Source organism: Salminus brasiliensis, chromosome 3 (assembly GCF_030463535.1).
Source record: "Salminus brasiliensis chromosome 3, fSalBra1.hap2, whole genome shotgun sequence".
In the NCBI taxonomy this organism is placed as follows: domain Eukaryota; kingdom Metazoa; phylum Chordata; class Actinopteri; order Characiformes; family Bryconidae; genus Salminus; species Salminus brasiliensis.
This window is the reverse complement of record NC_132880.1, coordinates 33,423,045-33,447,848: the sequence shown is the minus strand read 5'-3', so window position 1 is coordinate 33,447,848 and position 24,804 is coordinate 33,423,045. Positions and strand designations below refer to the sequence as shown.

The 24,804-nt window shown below is 39.3% G+C and overlaps 1 protein-coding gene across 1 annotated transcript in view; it reads right to left on the bottom strand.

The window, feature by feature from the left end:
- Positions 1 to 7,388: 7,388 nt before the first annotated feature.
- Positions 7,389 to 24,804, bottom strand: part of thsd7aa (thrombospondin, type I, domain containing 7Aa) — a 138,810-nt gene continuing 121,394 nt past the window's right edge. The window contains exons 23-28 of the mRNA XM_072675928.1: positions 21,293 to 21,466; positions 20,872 to 20,967; positions 18,106 to 18,188; positions 15,083 to 15,296; positions 14,481 to 14,568; positions 7,389 to 9,464 (exon numbers count right to left, since the gene is read on the bottom strand). Of these exons, the coding sequence (XP_072532029.1) occupies positions 9,377 to 9,464; positions 14,481 to 14,568; positions 15,083 to 15,296; positions 18,106 to 18,188; positions 20,872 to 20,967; positions 21,293 to 21,466 (743 nt within the window). The 3' untranslated portion in view covers positions 7,389 to 9,376. The remainder of the gene's footprint in view (positions 9,465 to 14,480; positions 14,569 to 15,082; positions 15,297 to 18,105; positions 18,189 to 20,871; positions 20,968 to 21,292; positions 21,467 to 24,804) is intronic.

Sequence of the window (24,804 nt, the reverse complement as noted above, 5' to 3'; positions counted from 1 at the left end):
AAAGTACCGTGAATGCATCCAATACCTTGACTATATACAATACCCTGAAGATGCACAATCACTGACTAAGTTCAATACCTTGAATTGGTTCACAAAGCTCCTTCAGGTCAGTACACTGACTAAGTTCAGTTCGGTATGTTCAATCAGTACAATCCAACAATTCTCTGCAAAGGGCAGCTAGCTCTAGCCCCTTAAATACCTCAGCCTCAGGTGAAACGTATTAACAAATGGACAGATCACTTTAATGAGAGCTGTGCAATAAGGAGTTATCCAAACATTGCAGCCGCAACACTCCTAGGGAGGGAAAAAAGGTATCCTTGTGCTTTCTCAGCAAAAAACAAACAAACCCCTTGAACCCCTTTCAACTGGAAAAGGGCCCTCTCTGACAGATTTCCTTCTGAAAGACAAGTCTATGGTACAGAATGGCAGAAAGGCAAAGGCAGACTTCCTTAAGAAGATAAGAGTTTGTGAAGGCTCCAGTGAAAAGTCAAAAAATTTGAAACGTAAAAAAGGGAGGAGGGACAAATGGGGACTAATTATAAACAGGGGCAGAGTCTGGGTTTCTATCATGTCATAGAAAAAGCAGTCCAGAAGTCTGCGCAGGCTGTAGCCAGTAGGCAGCTGTGGAGTAATGCGGTTTACAGGATCAGCGGCAGTTCCGGGGAGGCTACATGTCAGCATCGCCATCATAAGCTAATGTCAGAGGCTTCAGTCTGTTGTTCATTTGTCTTCTCTGGGGCTTCTTTGGCTTTTTGCTGGAAGGGAAAAAAACAAGCATTAGGCCACCTTAGTACCATGTCAAGGATATGAATGAACAGATCTTTCTACATAAAATACACTTTGTTCTGTGGATGATGCAATAGTTTAAAAAGATCTTTGCATTTTGAGGCCAAATATAATCATATCTGATTATATATAACACATTTACTCGATAAGGTATTAACATATGTATTTGGCTTTAACGATCTTTTGCCACTTTACATAGACACTAATGAGTGGTCTGTTAGCCTTCATGTATTTATTATGGTCTTTATTGTCATGCTTTTAGTATTTATCATGTAATGGACAAATCTAGTGTAGCTGACACTGTTGTAGCTAAATTGCTTTTTGAGATTGAGATTACAGTTACATGGTTTATCTACTGTATTATTGTATTGTTCACAATAACTGCAGCATGTAAATAACGCAAGTGAAGGGAAAGCTCATTTGAAAGCTCTTAAAATGTGTAAAAGTGCTCAGATGGGGGATCAGAAAAGAATGAGGCATCACATAACAGCACAGTGAGAACTCCAAGTCTTACCTCAACGAGAACTATGACAAATAATGCAATTAGCTGAAGCTAATGGGTCACACTGCCAAAAACCAATGTTGAAGTTTAGATTTGTGTAACCAATAACCTATTCATGAACTTCTTAATGAACCCTTTAGACCCTACCCTGTATGCAAGCCCACCGCTTATAACTCTCATAGCATATAGCACATTACTGATATAATAGAACCCTGTGGGACTCCACAAAATATGCTAAACAACATGGTTACCAAATTATTTACAGAAGTTTCTGCCATAGGATGAATATTGAAAATAAACCTAGGGTTCGAGGTGTTAATGAGGAAGAGGTTAAGAAAGATAAATATGAAGGAGCTTCTGAGGAGTTTGATTGATTAATTACAATTACAAAATGTGACCATCAGGGGGAAGCGCTAGTAGGAAGGAATAAATAGAACAGAAAGAAACTGGTAAGTATTTGAATGTCTAAGAATATCAATCATCTGTAGGGGAAATTGGATACCACTTCACACCTGGTCGTTTAATGAATCTTAAGGAATTCTTCTGCTGTTCAAAAGTTTGGACATGTTTGGAATGAAAATTCTGTGTAGCAACACCAATTTAAAAACAATTCATAGTAGAATTTGCAAATAAAGGAAGTTGCAAATAAAATGTAAGAAATGTTACTTGTGCCTAAATGGGAAACGAAACTGTGTGTGATTATAAAATGAGAAAAAAATGAGCACATGCAAAAGCATTTATAAATACACCTTACATACATTTAAAAAGTGGTAGTGGTGGTGTCTCTGTGTCCGTTAAAACATTCCCAAAGCTCTCATTCTCATGGGAGTCTAGTATTATTTGTAGTTATCATCCAACAGTTATCAGTGCTTATATATGTTAAATCAGGTGAGCTGGTGATAGAACTGAGCAAATCTGCTGGCTGGGATGCCCGGGAGAAATCTGCAACCAAGCCGTGTTCTTCAAACTAGCTCACAAGGTCTCTTTTCCTTCATAGTTCATAGTTTAATAGTAGGAAACAGACATTCTTTTTACTTGTTACTGCATTTATGTTTACCTGCATCTGTTCTAATGTGAACTGAATTTTTTACAAGCACAACACTCAACACTTATTGTTGAGACAAATTGTTTTAATTAATCACACAAGCTTTCATTTAATCCTCCATTACAGGCTGTTGTTTTCTTTGCTGAAGTTTTGTACTACTCTGGTTAAAGGGTGAAATCCCTTCTTCCTTTTTGCATTTCTTCCCTTTGAGACATGTCCCGAGCTGCCCCCCTGCTGACTGCTCAATGCCATTGCAAGTCTGTGTGTGGTTGGGTGCTGTTGCTGCTGCTCTGCTGCTGTGTAAATGATGCCAATGTTTGTCACCATCCTCCTAACCCCTTTGTCTTTTCTTTCTTTCTGTTTTCCTTTTTTCTTTCTCATGTTTTGAGATGCCCTTCTTCCACGATTCTGTCCCAGGATGGAAATTATGAATTATTTATGAATTTATCTTTGAATAACATTTGACATTTGGCAGTTCTGTACAGAGATTTTTAACCTTAGGGCTGTTCATGTGGGCTATGAACCTTAAGGTAAGTTATAGTCAAATGTAAGATCCTATAGCCTATTAAGGTAGAGCAACAACATGGTGAGTAGTAGAAAAGAATGAAATTCAGTAAAAATAAAAAGACCACATTCCCCTTCAACCAATGTATTAATGCTCTTTAATTGTTGTTTAATGATGACTTGGACAACTTAATAAGAAACAACAGTAGAGTGCTGAACCTACAGCTCTGGGTGCCTCCACATTAAATGCTATTAGAAAGGGGTGGACAGAGATCTTATCTATCCAGATGTGGTAAGGAATTGACTGTAACATGGCTGCTTAGTTCATGATGAAATAAATGGAAAGGAAATATAAAGAAATAGATTACTTTGCTGGAATGCACATTAAAGTAGGATTACTTACATTTCGGTGCACCTTTGTTTCACAGCTCTCTCTATACGTAAGTGTGCTTAGGTTTGATTGTATGTGTACTTATATTTCAGTTATAGTTTTGAGTTCTGATGTTTGTTTAGTTGTTTGTGTTCCCTTACTTATGCTGGGTGTGGGGTTCTGAGTGGGTGCAGGGTACATTTGAGTGATTACTGGTTACTGTTCTTATCCATGCTGTCGTTCTGCAAAACCGCTAAACTTTGAAAAACAAAAAAAGCTCAACAAATAAATAAATAAATAAATACAACAGAAAATCTTTTATAACTTAAAATGTTTATGGTTTTTTTCGACCCTTTCCTGTTACTCACTGAAAAATACAACTTCTAATCACCAACCTTTCTACATCATGCTTCTTCCAATCAGAACTGTTGATGTTACGGCTATACTTGCCCAACAACTTCCCTTCCCACTTACTGTTTATTTGTTCATTAATTCTCTGTAGCAAATTCTTAGGGCTCCTATGAGCTTTATTTTAATATATTTGCATATTATCCTGTTTATTCATTGCCATGTATGTTTACTGAACTGTGTTTGCTTTGTTGTCGTCTTGTATAATGTGTGAAATGAGCCCGAAGAACGTAATTTTATTCCAATATACACAAGTTCCATCAAGGAATAACATTAAAGTAATACCTGACCTGATTGGAGTTAGACAATGTTCATTTTAACTTTATTTGATTTTATTTGAGCACTTCTGATATTTGCTGATATGTTTAACATATAAGGCTCCAGAAGTCCACTTTGAACTGAGCAAAATTTTGAAATTTAACAAATACCTAGACTGACAAATTATCAGTGAGTTTACGGCATCTGATAATGATTTTATTTTTAATCTAGCCGTTAAACCAAAAATATTCCCTGTAGAAACTGTAGAAACTGTAGAACCTGATTGATATCATGAGATGTATTATGTGAATTAGCTTTTTCAGCACTGTAATAAAAAAAAAAACGGAGAGAACAGAAATTTGAATGCAAGACATTTATTTATTCATGGAAATGAGAGAAACATTCAAATGTGAAATGAACTATTTACAGTGCACATCTCTCTTCTATCATCTTCTGCAGGTCTTACCACTTCCTCCCTTTCTCAAACCACCCTCTCTCAAAGTGTCCAGGCGGATATTTTCTCCATCAACACCTCCATGGAGTTCCCTACTGAAGCTTCTTCAGCTTTTCTCTCCCTCTGCTGTCTTTCTCTCCTATTCTGCCTCTCTGCCTGGATCAGCAGCCTCTTCTCTTTAAGCTGAGCCAGGACCTTCTCCAGCTTTTCTTTGTTTTCTATCTGGAGCTGCTTGTCAAAGTCCAGTCTGTAGAAGCTGACTGACCTCTTAGTGCTTCTGTTCAGCTTCTCTGTCTTCAGCCGTGAGTTCTCTTTCTCCACCTCCTGACTCACGTTTTCCACCAGGCTCTGTGGTTCTCCTTCTGCCTGCTCTAGACTTTTTGTATTCTCTGCCCTCTTCTTCAGCTCGTCCACCTTTCCGACCAGCAGCATAGCTCTGTCCGTTCTATCCTTCTCCATCTGTTCTCTTTCTTTCTCAAACTCTTTCTTCACATTTTCCATCAGTGTATTTAGGGTTCTCTCCAACCCCATCCCCATCTCTTCTATCTTTGTCTCAAGCTCCTTCCTCAGTTCGGAGGTTTGCTGCTGAAAGTAGCTTTGGTAAAATGCTCTTTCAGCCTGCATCATTACTTTCTCCTTGTTCCACTCCTCCTGCATTCTCTTCCTAGTCTCTCTTTCTCTCTTGAGGTCGGCCTCCAGCATTTTCAGCTGAACACTTTTGGAGAACCTCTTCCTGATCACTGTATTCTCCTGCATATAAGACATGTGTATAAAATACAGGCTATAAAAGAGAGATCAGTTTAGACCTCACATTTTCTTTAGACGTGTGGACTCGAGTCAAGACTCAGACTTAGACTAGGACTTCAGCCTCATGAATTGAAAAGACTTGAAACACAGTAGAAGGAACATAGAGAGGAGTATTACTATAGAGCCATTATTCTTCTTCCACAATCTGTCAAATGTCATGACTTACAGAAAGAGTGTCCACTCTGCTTGTCCAAGGTGCCAGTGGCTGGACACCATTCAGCTCCAACGATAGCTTCATCATTTTTCCAGAACCTAAGTTCAAATGTAAAGATAGCTTTCTTTAACAAGCGAATAAAAAATGTGTGATGCTATCTTTTTTAATAACAGTGACAGAGTGAGTATGTCTCTGTGGGGGCTACAAGGCTATGTTTGTTTTGAGGCAAGACATTTTAAACTAGCAAGATCTGTCAATTAACAACTTGTTTGAGGCACAATTACTTACGTGAACGTTCGTTAGGTCGGCTTGGTTTGCTTTTCCGAAGAGTTTTGAAGAGGTGAGTGTGTCTAAGTGTTTCTCAAACAGAAACAGGTGTAGAATGAGGTTCTCAGAACAACTTCCTCCTCAGATCACAGTTCCATCACGTGATGTCATAATAACCCTAGCATAGTCCTGCTGTTCTAAAGCTGCTGCCACGGAAACATCTTGAAAGTAGACTGTACACATTTTGAATAAAAACATGCTAAAACAAATAAATAAATAAATAAATAAATACAGGCATTGATTCATCAACAAGACTCTGACATTGACTCTAACACTGACCAACTGTTCTAAAAATAATTTTAGGGTGTTTTTTCATATTCACTATTTCCTACAAGTTTTTACCATGCCGTTCATATAAGTGCCAAAGCACTTTTAAAATGTCACTGTTATAAATGCAAAATACTCAAAACAATGACACTTAAGAGTGCTGTTCTTTAATGTATAAATAATTAATATGTGACTTTATTTGGGGACAGAAAGGCCCAGATGATGGAAACTATCAACTTCGATCTCTCTGTTCTTATTTTTTTTAGCAAAACACTTTAGTACCTGTTAGTCTAACAAGGCTGAATATTTTATTAAAATGTTATTATGAAATGTTACTCAAGTCCTCCACACACCTTTAAAAGTCCATTGGGCACTTAAAATCACCAAGTCCTAAACTTGGCCAAAAGGAACTGCCTCCTGTTTTGGTTTTTCATTACATCTTGAGAGTCAGTCACACTAGGTAAGCTGGGGAGGCTGATTTTCACCATGCCATAAGTTTACAATTGGAGTTCTGCATGGGTCTGTTATTGGTCCTTTGACAAGAAATAAATTGACGCAAAAGTATTCTTCAAGACTGTCCCTTTCTTTTTGACCTTCTCTCGTCATTTATCTGTGATACTGAAAACTTTATGTTGAAGTTCTTCTTACTAGTTTATTAGATTTTCCACCCAAAGTGCTTTCATTTCATGTCCTTACTGAGACCACTCCAGTGACTCCCTGTGGCAGCAAGAATCAAACACAAAACGCATCCTTGCTTTGCCTTTGCCTTGAAGGGCTCAGCTGCATGCTATCTTTAAACCATGCTTTAGAGCTTCATCCCAGTGCAGCAGTTTAAAGCCTCAGCATTAGGCTGCTCTTTTGTCAAGTTTGAACTTTAAATCTGCAATGTATTTATGCACTTTAACAATGTTAATACACTTATAAGAAGCACTTTGGCACTTACTATAAGTGTTCTGTTCACTTTGCTTCTTCGTTACAGTTGATTTGCTCTTAATCACTCGTATTAAGAGCTTGTTGATACTTGTATTTAACCTTCTAAATAATTTCTGACTCTGTGTTGTTTTGGTTAGTTTGCATTTTACTGTTAGCACAGTTAAACATGTGCCACAGCTTGAAGGCATTCTGCTCATTCTGCCTACAAGAAAAACTGTCCTCTCCTTCTGCACAATTGGCCAACACTGGACACTGAAATGTTTGAGATCTGACCTCACTTATGTGAAATGTACCAATTAGACCCATGTGAATAAAAAACATACTGTATTAAGAGAGGCAGTTCTCCATGGCAATGTTTTTCAAAGGCAACCTTTTTGTTATTGGGAAGAGGCATGCTGACGTTTCTTTAGGGGGCTCTAGGAGGCCTGTAAAATCTGATAACCACTAAGGTACATTTGAGGAGATGGCTTTGACAAAGCCTACACAAACATAGGGTGTTTTGGAGTAGGACAGTCATTGATCACCTCATCAGACATAATGTGAGACATAATGTGAGACCTGTGACAAACTGAAGACTTTTTCTTGTTTATTATCAGCAATTCATCAGATACATATAAACAACCTGTAGGAAAAGGACAAAGCTGAGCAACGTTTTCACACAGTAAATCTGGATAGCCCCAGAGAAGATCAGTAGCTGTTGACTCTCTCTCTCTCTCTCTCTATCTCTCTCTCTCCCTCACACACACACACACACACACACACACACACACACACACACTCTTTCACTCTTATTTGTTTCCTTTTCTCTGTTTTCTCTCTCTCTCTCACACTCTCTCCCTCGCTCTCTCACTCTCTCCCTCTCTCTCTCTCTCTCTCTCTCTCTTTCTCTCTCTCTCTTTCTTATTTGTCTTCTCACTCTCTTTCTCTCTCACACACATGCATGCCCATTCACTCACACACACAGTTTTTCTTAACGTTTTGTGCATAAAAAAAAACAATTTAACATATTTATATATGATACAGAAAATGAATAAATAAAATCATCCATGTATTTACAACTCATAATTTAACCAAAAAAAGTAAACATTCCTTTCATTTCTGCTGTTGATAATGTTAAAAAGTTCATAAGTTAATGATATGCCACTAGAGGCCAACATAGCTGTTTTATAATACATACTGTAGTTATTATAGCTTATCCCTTAGTCTGCACATTAATACTGCCTGTGCGTATGATCCAAACATGGAATGCCATTCAAAGACCATTTGAATTTGCATCCCTGTTGATGCTGAATTTCCTTTTGTTGAGTTTTCCAGTCTGGCAACTGGCAATCAAGTTCAGCTTCACCTTTTCTCTGCATCTGAAGTTGAAGTGGGTTTTAGGAAGGATTCCACAGCTGTACAAATCCATCCTAACATTCAAATTTAAGCACTGGTTTAGTTTGGGGTTACTATTACACAACAGCTCCAACTTCCATACAGAGCAGAATCACCATTGCTCAAAACAAGCATTGTTGTGGGTTCAAAACTTCTACAAGCTCTCATATTGGGGAAATGGAGCCCTTTAAAATCAGAGAAATAAACAGAAAGCAATTCACTGAACTGAGCCTTCAAAACGCAAGAAATTAAATGACGTACATAAAGTCAGTCAGGCAAAGAACGCAACACTTAGTAGACTCCAACTGTACATGTTACAAGGGGATAGTGGCAACCACAAAAAAGTATTTTACATTTGTGTCCCATTTTATCACAAGAGGTAAAGTAAGCAACTTTAAACAAACATTGTTGAGTTCATTCTGAAAAAAAGGGCTACTTCTTTCTTTTTTTTTTTTTAACACATCTAGCACAAGAATGTACATCATCTGTATTGAGAGAGAGGCAGTTTTCTATGGCAATGTTATAAGTTAATCATGCTGCACTAATATAGTGCAAAATGGGACCTGAAAACAGAGATGGGGAGAAGAAGCAGGCCAGAGTTGCTGTAGAGGGCGCTAGCAGGCCTGTCAAATCTGAGTACCAACCTCAAATCCAATGCCCCAATACTGCCGAGACGATGGCTGCAACAAGCAAACACCAATGAAGAGTTGTGTGTTTTTGGAGCAGAACAGTGACGGATCACTTTAATGAGAGCTGTGCGATAAGGAGTTATCCAAACATTGCAGCCGCAACACGCCTGAGGAGGGAAAAAAGGTATCCTTGTGCTTTTTAGCAAAAAAAAACCAACCAAAAAAACCCCCCACAACAATATTGAAACCTTCTCAACTGGAAAAGGGCCCACTCCGACAGATTTCCTTCTGAAAGACAAGTCTATGGTACAGAATGGCAGAAAGGCAAAGGCAGACTTCCTTAAGAAGATAAGAGTTTGTGAAGGCTCCAGTGAAAAGTCAAAAAATTTGAAACGTAAAAAAGGGAGAAGGGACAAACGGGGACTAATTATAAACAGGGGCAGAGTCTGGGTTTCTATCATGTCATAGAAAAAGCAGTCCAGAAGTCTGCGCAGGCTGTAGCCAGTAGGCAGCTGTGGAGTAATGCGGTTTACAGGATCAGCGGCAGTTCCGGGGAGGCTACATGTCAGCATCGCCGTCATAAGCTAACGTCAGAGGCTTCAGTCTGTTGTTCATCTGTCTTCTCTGGGGCTTCTTTGGCTTTTTGCTGGAAGGGGGGGAAAAAAACAAGCATTAGGCCACCTTAGTACCATGTCAAGGATATGGATGAACAGATCTTTCAGCATCTTTCAGCGTTCTGTGGACGACGCAACAGTTTAAAAAGATATCCCTTTGCATTTTGAGGCCAAATATAATCATATCTGATTATATATAAAACATTAACTCAATAAGGTATTAACATATGTATTTGGCTTCAATGATCTTTTGCCACTTTATACAGACACTGATCAGTGGCTTCTTAGCCTTCATGCATTTATTATAGTCTTTACTGTCATGCTTTTAGTATTTATCATGCAATGGACAAATCTAGTGTAGCTGACACTCTTGTAGCTTATATTGCTTTTTAATACAGTAGATTACAGATTGAGATTACAGTTACATGGTTTATCTACTGTATTATTGTATTGTTCACAATAACTGCAGCATGTAAATAACGCAAGTGAAGGGAAAGCTCATTTGAAAGCTCTTAAAATGTGTAAAAGCGCTCAGATGGGGGAACAGAAAAGCATGAGGCATCACATAACAGCACAGTGAGAACTCCAAGTCTTACCTCAACGAGAACTATGACAAATAATGCAGAAAAATTAGATTATGAGATTGTTAAATTGTCTCAAAGACACATACCATATCAGCTAAAGCTAATGGATCACACTGCAAAAAAGCAATGTTGAAGCTTAGATTTGTGTAACCAATATGACCCATTCAGGAACTTCATGAACCCCTTAGACCCTACCCTGTATGTAAGCCCACCGCTCATAACTCTCATAGCTACATTACTGTTATAATTAAAATCAGTTTCATAGGCCCCGTAATAGAACCCTGTGGGACTCCACAAGATATGCTAAACAACATGGTTACCAAATCCTTTACAGAATTTTCTGCCATAGGATGAATATTGAATAATAAACCTAGGGTTCAAGGGGTTAATGAGGAAGAGGATAAGAGAGAAAGATATGAAAGAGCTTCTGAGGATAGCAGTGTAGAGGTTGAGCAATTACAAAATGTGACCATCAGGGGGCAGTGCTAGTAGGAAGGGGTGAATAGAACAGAAAGAAACTGATAAGTATTTGAAAGTCTAAGAATATCAATCATCTGTAGGGGAAATTGGATACCACTTCACACCTGGTCGCTTCATGAATCTTAAGGGATTCTTCTGCTGTTCAAAAGTTTGGAATCAATGTCATAATATCAGTTTGTTTTGAAGGCAGCTGCACAAAATGATTCTTGAATGAATTCTGTGCAGCAACACAGATTTAAAAACAATTAATAGTAGAATTTGCAAATAAGGGAAGTTGCAAATAAAATGTAAGAAATGTTACTTGTGCCTAAAGTGGAAAATGGAAGTGTATGTGATTATAAAATGAAAAAATTCACATACAATAGCATTTACAAATACACCTAACAAACTACATAAATTCAAAAAGTGGTAGTGGTGGTGTCTATGTGTTTGTTAAAACATTCCCAAAGCTCTCATCCTTATGGGAGTCTAGTATTATTTGTAGTTATCATCCAACAGTAATAATAATTTTATGATGTTAAATCATGTGAGCTGGTTATAGAACTGAGCAAATCTGCTGACTGGGATGCCCAGGAGAAATCTGCAACCAAGCCGTGTTCTTCAAACTAGCTCACAAGGTCTCTTTTCCTTCATAGTTCATAGTTTAATAGTAAGAAACAGACATTCTTTTTACTTGTTACTGCATTTATGTTTACCTGCATCTGTTCTAATGTGAACTGAATTTTTTACAAGCAAAACACTCAACACTTATTGTTGAGACAAATTGTTTTAATTAATCACACAAGCTTTCATTTAATCCTCCATTACAGGCTGTTGTTTTCTTTGCTGAAGTTTTGTACTACTCTGGTTAAAGGGTTAAATCCCTTCTTCCTTTTTGCATTTCTTCCCTTTGAGACATGTCCCGAGCTGCCCCCCTGCTGACTGCTCAATGCCATTGCAAGTCTGTGTGTGGTTGGGTGCTGTTGCTGCTGCTCTGCTGCTGTGTAAATGATGCCAATGTTTGTCACCATCCTCCTAACCCCTTTGTCTTTTCTTTCTTTCTGTTTTTTTTTTCTTTCTCATGTTTGACTTTGACTATTCTGTCCCAGTACTACCCAAACCAGCTCTCCATCACCCTGCTGCCCACTGCAATGCTGTTCTGCTCTGGATCCTCTCATTGATTTGTTTACATCACTCAGGATGCTGTATATCTGCACATATGACTCTTCAACCTGCATGGACCTTTCCATTAACACTGGCCATCCTACACTCACTCACATTCTCATAACTCATGCCTTACTGTTACACTAGTCACAGCTCTTTATTATCTCACTCTTTCTTTCCAGTTCTTATTCTGTTATTTGTTGTGCTATCTGGTGTTGACCAGTGGAGGATGGTTTCCCCTTTTGAGTCTTGGTTCCTCTCAAAGTTTCTTTCTTTTAATATGAGGAAGTTCTTTCGTACCATTGTTGCATTTGGTTTGCTCAACAAGGCTGGGACTGGGATCAAACCTGTCTCACCAAGCTAAATCTGACAGCGCAACACCTTCCCAATACATTACACCATAATAAACATGGACCAGCACTAACAAAGAAGAGTAATCATGGATTACAAACATTGTTGGTGTGCACAGAAAACAATGGACATCTCTAACTTTTGACATGGTACCCATCTTTTACATAGTATGGCTGCAACTAACAATGTCAAATGCTAATGATAACAAAACTTATTAGTTGCTGTTAGTTAGGAGCAGATTTGCATAACCTGTGGCTTGTCACAGGTTATGCAACTTACTCAACCCACTCATTAGTACTCCCCCATTGTGTGTAATGCTCCTGACACCTAAGGGTGACACATGCGCAACCAGCCATCACCTCTTTTAAAATTGCAGCTGATGCAACATCACCTAGAAAACCAACACTCATAGGAGTAGCGGGCACCTAGCTCTGATGCATTGGCTAGCAGGCATCTGTGCTGGCCAGCATCACACTAAAGTAATGTGGGAAGAGTGAGCAAACCATCGACCCACCCAGGAAGAGCAAGGTCAATTGTGCTCTCTGGCTAATGGCAGGCAGCATGAAACCCATTACTATGTTTAAAAGCAGTACACCACCAGGGTACATAGAATGTCTTTGAGTAATTTTTGACCCTTAGGACACAGGGAGTAGTAAACATAATGTTAAGACTGCTGAAGAGATAATACTGTTGAAAGAGAGCTGCATTTGGTTAAAATCTTTCTGAATCAATCCAAATTCAAGTCTTATGAAATGATCAGGTGTAAAGAGAGTCTACATCTACAGCAGGCATCACAGCTACAGTTCTAGGGGACGTAATAATGGGTTGTCCTAAAAGGTGGGACTATCTGCTCACCTCCACCAAATCAATCCTCCAGCTGAGTGGTGAGAGAGGCACGAGTGAATGTGAGGCAGCGTGATGGCGAGTGGGAACAGGAGGCCTGACTGGTCGCAGGGAAAGGGGGCGGAGCTGAGCTCAGGCTTTTAGTTGATCTGAGTCTCAGCGTGTTGGCAGTTCGGACAGGTGAACGTTATCTCTTGGTCATTTGCTCCGACCCACACCACTGATGAATGGTCGGCGTTCTGAGCCGAGTGCCGGGTCAGAATGCATATACTGACGGGCACAGCAGAGGGCAGGTAAAAGAAAAGAATGAAATGAATGATGAGAAAAATTATTATGAAATGAAAAATGAAACAAGAGGTGGAAATGAATGGAAATGTGGAGAACAAGATGAATGAAGGGTTTAAAGCATAACTAACTGCAACAAACTGGCAAATGATGAACTATTTCACATTCATTAGGCCATAATTAATACATTTTTCCATGAGAAAAACTTCATTCATTTATTAATGAGCTTTCCAAAAGCTCCTTCCCAAAAAACTGTAAAAGGGCCAAGCCTAGGATTTCCTCCTTGAACACCTCCCATGAATGCCCTGATGGCAGATGTTGTACTTTGATGACTTTTTAGGATTGTTGGAGACCTCTTTATGCGTTTGTGGTCTGCTCTTGGGCTGAATCTGCTAGGATGGCCTGACCTGGCCATGTTGGCAGTTGTTTCACAACAAAGGAATGACTGATATCTTTTTTAAATCCCTTCCCAGACTCATATACATCTACACCCTTCTTTATAAAGGCCTCAAAGAGCTCATTGGATCATGCCATGGTGATCCCACTCTCTTTAACAATCAGGTAAAGGTATTTGTCACTGTACAGTGTAGACTGTACAATGAAATGTGTCCTCCACATTTAACCCATCTGTGGTAGTGAACACACACTAGTGAACTAGGGGCAGTGAGTACACACACACCCAGAACGGTGGGCAGCCAACTCCAGCGCCCGGGGAGCAGAGAGGGTAAAGGGCCTTGCTCAGGGGCCCAACAGTGGCAGCTTGCCAAGCCCGGGAATCGAACCCATCGATAGCCCGGCACTCTAACCGCTGAGCCACCACTGCCCCAATCAAGAGCAAACCAAACAAAAGGTTTAAATAACACAAGTTCCTTCAAAATGCTCTCTAACCAAGTTCTAATCATCTGATGTGCTGCACCTGATTCTAATTCTAGTAATTTGAGGTAGTAATACATTTGGGAGTGTTCTAACAGGATAGTGTTTTTATTAATGACATTTTACAAATTATTTTAAATATATATTTATATAATTCATATGCCCTCCATCTCCCAATGACTGTATCTGTGAATTTCTCATAATTATGAGTTTCTTTTGCTCACTGGTGGTCTTAACATTTACGAGATTTTGATAAAGGTGGTATATGAGCTGGATCTAAATCAGCATGCAGTAAATCAATTTGCATATGAACTCTACTAAGGCATGTACTGTAGCCTGTTTTAAAATCCAATTCTCATTCAAACATGTATTACATTGCAACCTTATGAAATGTTCCAGTGATTTGCCAAAAGGTTGCGGTTGTAGTTTTACTGCAGACACGGGAAGCGAAATGAACACCGTCTTGTTGTTGACGTTAAATGCTCTTACCAGGCTAAGTAAGTCATGGAGAAGATGAACACCAGCAGCACAAAAGCTCCTGCTGCCACACCATACACCCAAGTCTTCAGCTTGCCATCTGTACAGAAGAACAGAGTAACAGAAGACAAATCAACAACGGCTGCTTCCCAACCACTGCTCATTAAAACTTGCCCGCAGGAAGCTCTACAACACAAGCAGCACCATCCCCTGCTACCTGCTGAAACCAGATGATCTCACACAACCTTTTCACATATTCTACCTATAAGAACAATTTGAGCACCCTGCTGTAGAGAACGGTTAAAAACAATAAGAACCAGTTTATAGAGTATTTACAACAGTCTTGCTATTTGTTAGAACCGAAGCCTGTGAGGATCTATGCAAGAGATTTGCACACACAGTTTTTTAATCGCATAGCTTCATGGTAGGTCCTGAACAATACAGTTGGACATATTTATCAGCATAAGTCACTAAATAAATCGATTTTATTAAATATATGAAATTAATTATGCAGGACGATACAGGGGGCTGGTCTACACTTTACATATTACTTTCAGAATAGAATAGATCATATTAATTACTAAATAATACGAGTACAAGAGGTTAGGGCCCACCTGGTCCAAAGGGTTGCAGGAACCACGTTCGTCCAGAGCGGCCAGGCAGATTAGTGGTGGGCTGAGTGGGGCTGATGGCCCTGATGGTCTTTACGTCCGTCTTGCTGTCTCCTGCAGTGGGGATCTCCAGCACTGGAATAACTGTGCACTGGTCCAGAACCCCATCTGATGTCATCACCTCAGTGTAGCCCTCCTCGCACCCACATATACCAGCCTGCAGGGGTCAGCAACACACCAGTTACACTCAGAATCACATAAACAAATCCGTTCCAAGATCAGCTAGTAAAAACCCCTTTTCACTGAAAGGTACAAACCAAACTGAACATATATCAGTCTTATGGCACACTGTAGGGTGATGGTTCCCAACTGTAGCCCTGGAGATCCTTTGCTGTTCATATTGTAGTGTTTTCTCAGCTCAGGAACACTCTCACTTTAGCTCAGGAAGAGGTTTTTAATTAGATAGATCAATAGTGGTAGATCAGTAGTTGGTAGAGGATTTAGAGATTTCTAGGTTTCATTTTGTTCTTCCTCTTGCTGTTCCATTATTGCCCACATTTTTGCTACTGCTTGTGCTACTGTAGTCATATCCAACCCTAGTGTGTATTTCCCCTACCTTTCAGAGCTGTTTAATACTCTGCGGTGCTTCACAGCTTAGTTTAAGTATTTTTAAAAAGCAACGATGCCTCTGAGGAGGGTTCCCTTCTGCGCTGGTATTTCTAATTGTTCTTTCAAGAACTGCATAGGAGACACGCCTCAATCAAAGCAGCAGGGTCTAGGATTTGCCTGAGAACGTGCATTGCAAATGTGGGTTGGGGGTGATTTGACAAGAAAATCACAGCATGTGCTCTCAAACTGGTATACGTGGGTGTATTGTGTGTATACTAGTCCTCAAAGCTTTTATGTAAATGTGTTTATAAAAATGTGCGTGCATGTATGTGCTCTGAGATGCTCCGAGAGACGTTCCCAGCCCACTGGTTTCTGATGTGTATTCTCCTTGCTTTGCCTGCAGTTAGCAGGGGGTCTCCTATTCCCTCAGCAATCTCAGGAGAATAATCACTTTCAGTGCAAACACAGCGCTCAGATCAGTGAACACAAGAGAGAGCATGGCGCATTCGGCCCATTTGAAGCTCCAAAGCAGCACACGAAAGGAGCTGCGCAAATGTGCTGTCCCAAACCCACAAAGGAATAGAGTAACACACAGCAGGGGCTTAACCCACTGATTCAGAGCTACATGTAACAATGCACTGCATTATAGAAATATATGCAAGTCAAATACTGGGCATGTATGTGTGTAGTTACACACACATACAAGACTAGATTTGTTTGTTTTCTGATTTCAGATTTTCAGGCTGTCTGTATGGTTTCTGTGCCATATTCAAGAATGTCTATAATGTGCCATAATGACACCTACGCTTTATTTGCTGAAGGATTTCTTAAATAAATAAAAGTCAATGAAACTACAGGTTAACACAAGCTGTGATAGCATGTGATTCAATGTTAAATGTCCAGTCTTAGGTTGAGGTGGAGCAATCTCTAGACAGAAAGCACCCCATGTGAAGCCCAATAAGGTCAGCATTTAGACTAAATTTATGTTAGGGGTATAAATTAAACAATTCCGTTAGGAATGTTATGTGTTTATGATGTGTTTGTTCATCAACTAATATCATAATGCAGTGTAAATATATTCTTTAAGTCTTTCAATCAAATGTTCTATTTTGCCATTTTAGGAAATATGTTTTTAAAAAGTGTGACAGTATAATCTGCCCTAATGTGGGACAGACCTAAAAAACACTTCATTCAGGCGGAGTGTGTGGAGTGTGGAGGTGTATAGATAGAACAGAGGTTTTTTCTGATCAATTATTTCCGGGCAATATTTAAGCAATATAATATTACAGCAACATTACGTATCCTTTTTACGTTAAAACAACTGCTTCAAAATCATTGTGATGCTCTACTGACCGTAATAGAGAGAATAGTGTCTCTATCATTCCCACTCTGGGCTCAGTGTCACTTTAGAGAAGTGGGCAGGAAAACCTTGCGAGAATTGTGTAACTCTGCGTACCCAGAGTCATATTTGTCTGAAATCATGTCTACCGCCTCAGTCCTCATGCTTTAGTGACGGTTCTGTATCTCTCAGCTTTCCCAGAAATGCATTTGTAAAGCGTGTCCTTTAGGGCTGTCTCAAAGCACTAATTACACTTCCTGACTGCTTTAAATACTCAGGGGCGGTTGCATCTCTTTTAAAATGGCCTGAAATTGAAATTCACAGCATGTTCATGAGTGATTAGCTGTGCATCTAATTCTGCTTCCTCTGCATTACAGGTATATGTAGTAGATAATGTAGGCTATATATTATCACTCAAATAAATTGTTGCAGTCGCAGAAAACAAATGTGTTAAATCGACAACTTTACAGGAGAACTGTCAATGTAAAAGATTTTATGAAGAATGTAAAACAATTTTAAGTAATTTAGGAGCATTTCTATTGGTTCATTCATTGTGGAATTTTGACACAATGTAAGAACAACTGCCAGATTCTTAATGCGTCAAAACATAAACACAGAGATAGCAGGCTTTTGTGTAACAGCAATAAAATGCAACTATTACAGTCTGTTGTAACAGTCACACCTGTAAGTCAAGGTGATGTAACAGCAATACCGCTGTAAGTGGTAAAATGACTGAAGTTGGGATTGTGCATTCACCTTTCAGTATTACTGACCTGAGAGGTTTCTATTACATGAATGAATGTAATTTTTTAACATTCTGTCTCTCATCCTCAAAGAATGGTAAAGAAGAGGTGCTTCTTTCCAGTTTCAGTACAGCTGAAAGGAGGGAATCTCACATTTCGACTCCCTCACTTGCCTTCGCTTTCTCTCTCTTTCCACTATCTGTCTCTTTCTCGCTCTCGTGCGCACAGGCTGGCTGTGTGAGAGTATCAGACCCTGCTGTAGCAGAATCTTCCCCTTGAGCCCTGTTGACAGGTTGCCTTTGCTTTACACACACTTGACACACACATACACTAACCTCTGTGCAGTAAGAGCGGGGCTTGTCGCAGGCTGGGTCACATGACCTGTCTGACACGGGTTCACTTGTCGCCAGGCATCCACCTGTAGGGCAAGCGGTAGAACTTCAGCACTTCAGACAATATGAAAAAAGCAGTGTAACACACACACACACACATTTCCGCACACACACTTGCACATGTCCCATATTTTCCTACTGCTTCTAGTTATTTTGAGTCAGTTTTCTGTGCTGGAGGCATCAGACTCTCACTCAGGTCTCTACTGCCTCTCTCTCACTCTCTATTTTTTCTCCTACTGTCTCACATCCTCTTTCATTCTCTCTCACTCTCAGTCCCCCTCTGTCTTTCCTCCTACCTCTATTTTGTTCTCTTTTCTCTCTCAATCGTTCTCTTCCTCACTCTCTCCATTTTTCAGTCTCTCTTATTCTTACTTGCTCTCTCTCTCTGCAGCAGTCTTTGCCAGCGCTCATGCTTCTCCTTCTGTAACTCTGCTGTGTTATGAAATTAGCACAAGTACCGCCTCATATTAACTGGTATAAAAACTGGTGCAGACCTCTAGGCAGCAGGCACACACACACACACATACATTACCATTAATTCATCATTTGGCAGACTCTGCGAATATGAGAAGAGACACAGGGAGAATAAATGGAGAAGCTGCACTCCTGCCTAGTCCCGCGTGAATAGCTACTAGCGAACAGAAGCGCTGCAGCACACAATTAAAAATGAATCTCTCAGTGGGATGCCCAGGAATCCTATCACAAGGAAGAGTAACAGAGGATGCTCCTCCCTTTCTCTTTCTGTCTTTTTTTTTCTCTCTCGCTCTCTATTCCATAGCCTGAGGGACAATTCAGTGGGCCCATGAATACAGTGAAATGGACAGCCAGCGGGCAGAGAAGGGCTTTCAGTTCAAGCCTTTATTTTCTCTACACTGGGGTAAATCAATATAATCTGCAATGAGTGCAGTGATTCAGAAACCTCACCCAGTACCCCAGCTCTAAAGCATCCCTTCTTTTGCTGAAGATTGGTGTGTTGAAGAAGCCAAAGCTGTAAAAGTAGTTGGCAGCTGAACCAAATCAGACATTGTTTAAAGCGTTGATCTTCTACATTTTTCTTCTATTTTATCCCCCCTATTATGACCACTTTCCAATGTCTCTTTATCAATTTAAAATTTGACCTCTTTTAAAGTCTGTAAGAGGCTCCTAGGTGGCACAACTGTCTAAGTGCCAGCTCTATCACTGTGAATTTTATTCCTGTTTGTGTCACAGCCATCCATATTTGGGAGTCCAAGATAGCATAATTCGCCTCACTCTCTTTGGATGGGTAGGTAGCCCCCCATCATTCTGTGATGCTAGTCAGCATGGGCGGTAGCTTGCTAATGTAACAGAATTGTCATCTCCATGAATCAGAGGACGTACATGCTAGCCTTCACCTTTCCAGTTTGGGTAGCATCATGTGATAGGAGGAGTCTAGCATGGCATGACACCAACAATGGAATGACAAACAACTTCAGAGGTCTATGGCAACATGAATGGGTGGGGCTAAACTACTTTGGACAGACTACATAATACTGCATGATTCCAGACGTCTATGGGCAGGGCTACATTGCTGTGGGGTAAAGAAGTGGTTGTATGTATTTAATGTTGTATGTAATGTAATGTATTGTTTTACAATTAAACTAAATTATTGATCACAAAAACAATTACTTCAAAGCAGCCTAACTTCATAAAGGACATAAAAAAGCAAAGGCCTTTAAGCAGGTGTCATTATAGAAAACTGGGAAATACTGTACTCTAACAGTACGATCTCCTCCACATTTCCTAGAGTACAGTGCTGTTCTCTACTACTGAACCTGCAAGGCTCTGGAAATAAGCTATAGCTGCAAGAAGGGGGGTGCATAAGGGTGGCCTTTGAAGCCTCAAATAAACTGCAGGCATCTGCAAAAAGGAGTCTACCTATTACAAGTTATTCCAATGAATATTCATAACGTTTCACACCTCGGAACAACAAATGAATATTCATGAGGGGAGTCTGTGTTGTTTGAGAGGAAATGGGTAGGGTGCTAGAAGCTCCGGTGCAGCGATCTGTCAATCAAAGTGGCCAGGCATATGCATGCCATCTGGAATGAGCTGAATTTGGATGGCTCAGCACAGTGGAAACAGATGAGTAAAACGTTTAATGTGGAGCAAAAACATGGGTTAAGAACTCCAATTCAAAGGTGTTGCAAGATATCTAAACCTGTTCCCTCTAAATTGTTTTCTATGGTGACTCTAAGCCATTTATTAATAAAATTCTAACAGTGCCATTGTTGTTATTATAATTCTCCATGATGTTAAAATATACAATGTGTTACAAAAAGCCCTAGTACTTCACATTTCAACCTCCCACACTCGTACACTCATACACACACATACACTCACCATGAGGGGACAAGCAGTGTGATGGGGAATGGGATTAAAATGTGAGTGTGACATTGTCATGGATTAAAAGCTCATTTCCACACAGCTTATACACAGGCTCTGGTAGCGTAATCACACCCTACTGCCCCGCTCTAGTCTGACAGCTCATGACAGCTCATAATGTCAACTTATCTCCCAACCTTCTCCCACTCAGTACACTCCAGTGCGGTAGGGAGGCTGAATTCCAGATTGCTCTGGAAAAATCAGCAGGCCACAGTACAGTTTATCAGTTTGCAAGTCTAGTTTGCATTGATTGTGGCTAGCAATTGTAAGATAGACCTAATCCCATTCATATAGAGAGGGACGTACCTGTGACATTCAATCCGTCTGATCGCTGACACCATACCAGGCGAGAAGAACCTTTCCATGGACCAGTCATCCATTTGTAGTCATAACACTGACCATCTAGGGGAGGATTGAGAAAAATAAGGATTCACTTTAGCCCATGAACAGATTTTTATTATTCAGTGTTTAAGACATCACTACCTTAAGACATCACTACTATGAATACTCAAATTGAATTTGAATACCCAGAATATGATAAATATGTACACACTTATTCAGAAATTATTATGAAACTGTATGTAAGTTATCCTGATATTAGAGTTAGGAACTGAAATCTGAACCCACACTTGGGTCACAGTTTAAAGGGATTATTTGTGGTTCATTTCAGGATCACTTGGAAAAATGGAAGAATGACTCTGTTTTGTGTGTTCTCCGGTAAACGCACCTGTGCACGGCCTGGCCTCCCACTCCTGCTCCGGACACTGTAGGAGATTCTCTGGCTCTTGGGCAAGCACAGCCCGAGAGCGCACCTGCACTGACCCGAAGCCCAAATCATCTCCACCCACACAGTTCAGCTGACACGGGCTCCACACTGTCCAGTCCGTCAAATAACACTCTCCTGCCAAATGCAGTTAAGTTACATGCTTATTACACACATTTCATATTACATATTTCATATAATATATACAGTAAGGAACAAGCTTGTGTTTTACAAATGATATTACCAGCATGACAAGTAGAATATTTGAAATGTGAACGTGAATTTTAGAATTTCTTAATATCCTGTATGCACCCATTTTGCTTTAATGGCAGCAGGCCCAAAAATCGCACCTGTAGAATGGTATAAACAAGGCTAAATTTCACATCATTCACGTCAAGTCATAAATGTGCAAACTTTTGAATATTTATAATGCAGAATCTTTTTACTTGGCATAAACTACTACTAATTTATTATTTAAAAGAAAACAGATTTCAATGTGGTCTCAGACTTCTGGCATTACACTAAAATATACATATCAACCAATATTTCATTATTTGCATAACAAAACATAGTAGAATAATACAAATGCTAATAATTTCAACATAGGATGTAGCAATATTTTAATTCCAAGTATTATTAGACCATATCAGTCCATTCATTACAAAAAGTTCACACAATGTAAACACCAGCTGGTATTTTCAAATAGAAAAAGAAGTATTACAGCCACAATTTGCCTTGCCAACTTACACTGAGGGACTTTTCTCAGGGTGCCTTGTTAACACTTTGCCTTGTTAAATGGTTCTTCTAACCAAGGAAAACTCTTGTGCATAACCTTTTAATAGGCCCCTACCATGGAAAACAGTTTCCCTTGATATGTATTATTATTATTATTATTATTATTATTATTATTATTATTGTATTTTTTAAAGTAATGTAGATATTGTTAAAGCTTCAAAATGTACAGTTAATTCTCCAGTCCATTCCACTGCATGCTACCTACACAAATCTACTCTGCTTTTTTGCTTTTTCACTAGGCACATTTGGTACCTGGAACTACAGTACCTGATCGCTCATGGTTTGAAGCAAGCCGAGGAGGGACTAAATCGTGACATGTAACCCTTGCAGAGCGCTGACTGTCTAGAGAGAATCACTCTACAAAAAGTGATGTGAGTAGAGACAAGTAGTGTAGGTAACATGCAGTGGAAAAGTGCTATTAGTCTACATATGAAACCTAAGCCACAAAAACAGTTTAACCCTCACGCATTCACACTTCAGTGCACAGAAGGGTTTCATCTCTTTTTGTGTCTTGGATGAGGGAAAATACAGCCAATTAGAGCTGATTTGTCATTAGTCTTAAGGGTGTGATAACAGAAACAACCTTTTTACGTCTGAAGACAAAAGAGAAATTGGAACATAGTCATGTAGATGCTGTAAGGGGACTTTTAAATACAAGGAAAAATGCAAATACAACATTTTAAATAAAAGGTAAAAGTAGGACATGGACCCATTAAAATGGTTCACAAGTCAAACAGCACTTATTTGGTGGACTGCATAACACAGAATACAGTGAATGCTCCTACATTAACTATTACACTTAATACAGTATAAACAAAGATATAAAAATAGAAAACATAAAAATGAATAAAAAAAAACAACAACATACCATATAATACAGAATATTTAGAAGACTATAGACCATGTGCTTAGATGTTAAGTATTGATGGACCGATGAGAAGCTATGCAGCATCTCAACAGTTTAACAATGAATACTATAAAAAAAACATTAAGGGTAGATATGTTTTATATACATATACATATCCACATACACACTGTATTCAAGTTAACAGCCATGCTTACACACAGCATGGAATCAAATATCACAGATGAAGTGACACGTGAAAATTCATAAATAAAATGAAAGGCCACTGGTAAAAATAAAAAAAAGTCATATTCCTGTTCCTCAAACGTGACTGGAATTTCATAATGTATTAGTGGTAATACCTTCCACCTGTACTTGGCTGTGGGTTTCATCATGTGTATGGCCTCAGACTGGCTCAGCCATGGCTCATTAGCATAAAGTAGGTCAGACTGTCCTATTGTAATGGCCGCACAGAATTGAGAATACCTCGCATATTAATTCATCATAAAGCGGCCCTTCCAAAAGCTTTAATCCCAGCTGTGATTACCAGAACACGTGCACATTAGCAGCACAGAAGCTGAGTGGAGAGTCGTGATGGTGCGTGGAGTATGAGCGTGTGTGTGTGTGTGTGTGTGTGTGTGTAGGGAAGTGGGGGGTAGACATGTGGATCTGCTATTGCTAGCTACCTGTCTCTTGCTTTGGATAAATCTTACACAAAGACAGCTGTCAGGAGTATTTACATAAGGATTCAGACAGTAAGTGGGGCTTGAGATTGCTGACATTACTGGTGGCAGAAGGTCAGAGTGTACAAAGGGTTTCATTCCTTTACACATATATGCAAAATATAGGTATTGTATATTACGAAATAGGCCATATTTATTAAAGAAATAAAGATGTGTTTTACATATTGTGTTTTTTTTATTCTATTCTAACTTATTTACATCCAAAATTGTTACAAATGGGTGGGAACAATATTTACACACTGTATATATGCAAGTGACAGTATGTATTTAACTGTTTATAGGGACAAATATTCCCAGTTTGATGGAAAACATGGAAATCATGAAGCTTCTGATGGTGTATGGCGATGAGTAGGGCTGGGAACCATTCACATTTGACCCGATACCATTACCAGTACTTGGAATGCGGTTGACTTCTAATTACTTCTAATTACTTAATTACAAAATTGTAAAATTTTGTTCATTATTTACAACATTATTTTACACACCAGAGTGATCACTAGTCACTTCAGATATGTGTCCATGCTTGATGTATCATCATTGTCATATAAAGACAGACCTGACTGCAGGTGTGCTGTTAACATTTGTGTGTGTGTGTGTGTGTGGGGGGGGGGGTGTAGATGGGGGAGGCTTGGCTCTCAGGTTATCAAATACAGTACAATTTTTGGTTTTTAGATAAATTCTGTGTTTGATAAGTATTTTCATGGCCAGCTTAGTGTTTTGGGTCACAAATATTGCAAAGAGCGTTGTCTGTGTCAAGTTAAAAAATATATATATAACTACACTTGAGACACTTGAGTGTTATTTGTGAATCGATTGGCACTAATTGATTTGACGTGAAACACTGCAAGAAATTGGTATTATATATATATATATATATATATATATATATATATATATATATATACAGAGAGAGAGAGAGGGAGAGAGAGAGAGAGTGAGAGGGAGTGTCACTGGTCCCGTCTAATTGACAATGCAGCACAAATATTCACTGTTTCTTTCTTGGTGTCTCCTCCTCCCTCACATACACAGACACACATGAATGCTGGTGAATCATTACTGTCATATCCACTGCTGCAAAAAACCTGTGTCACAAC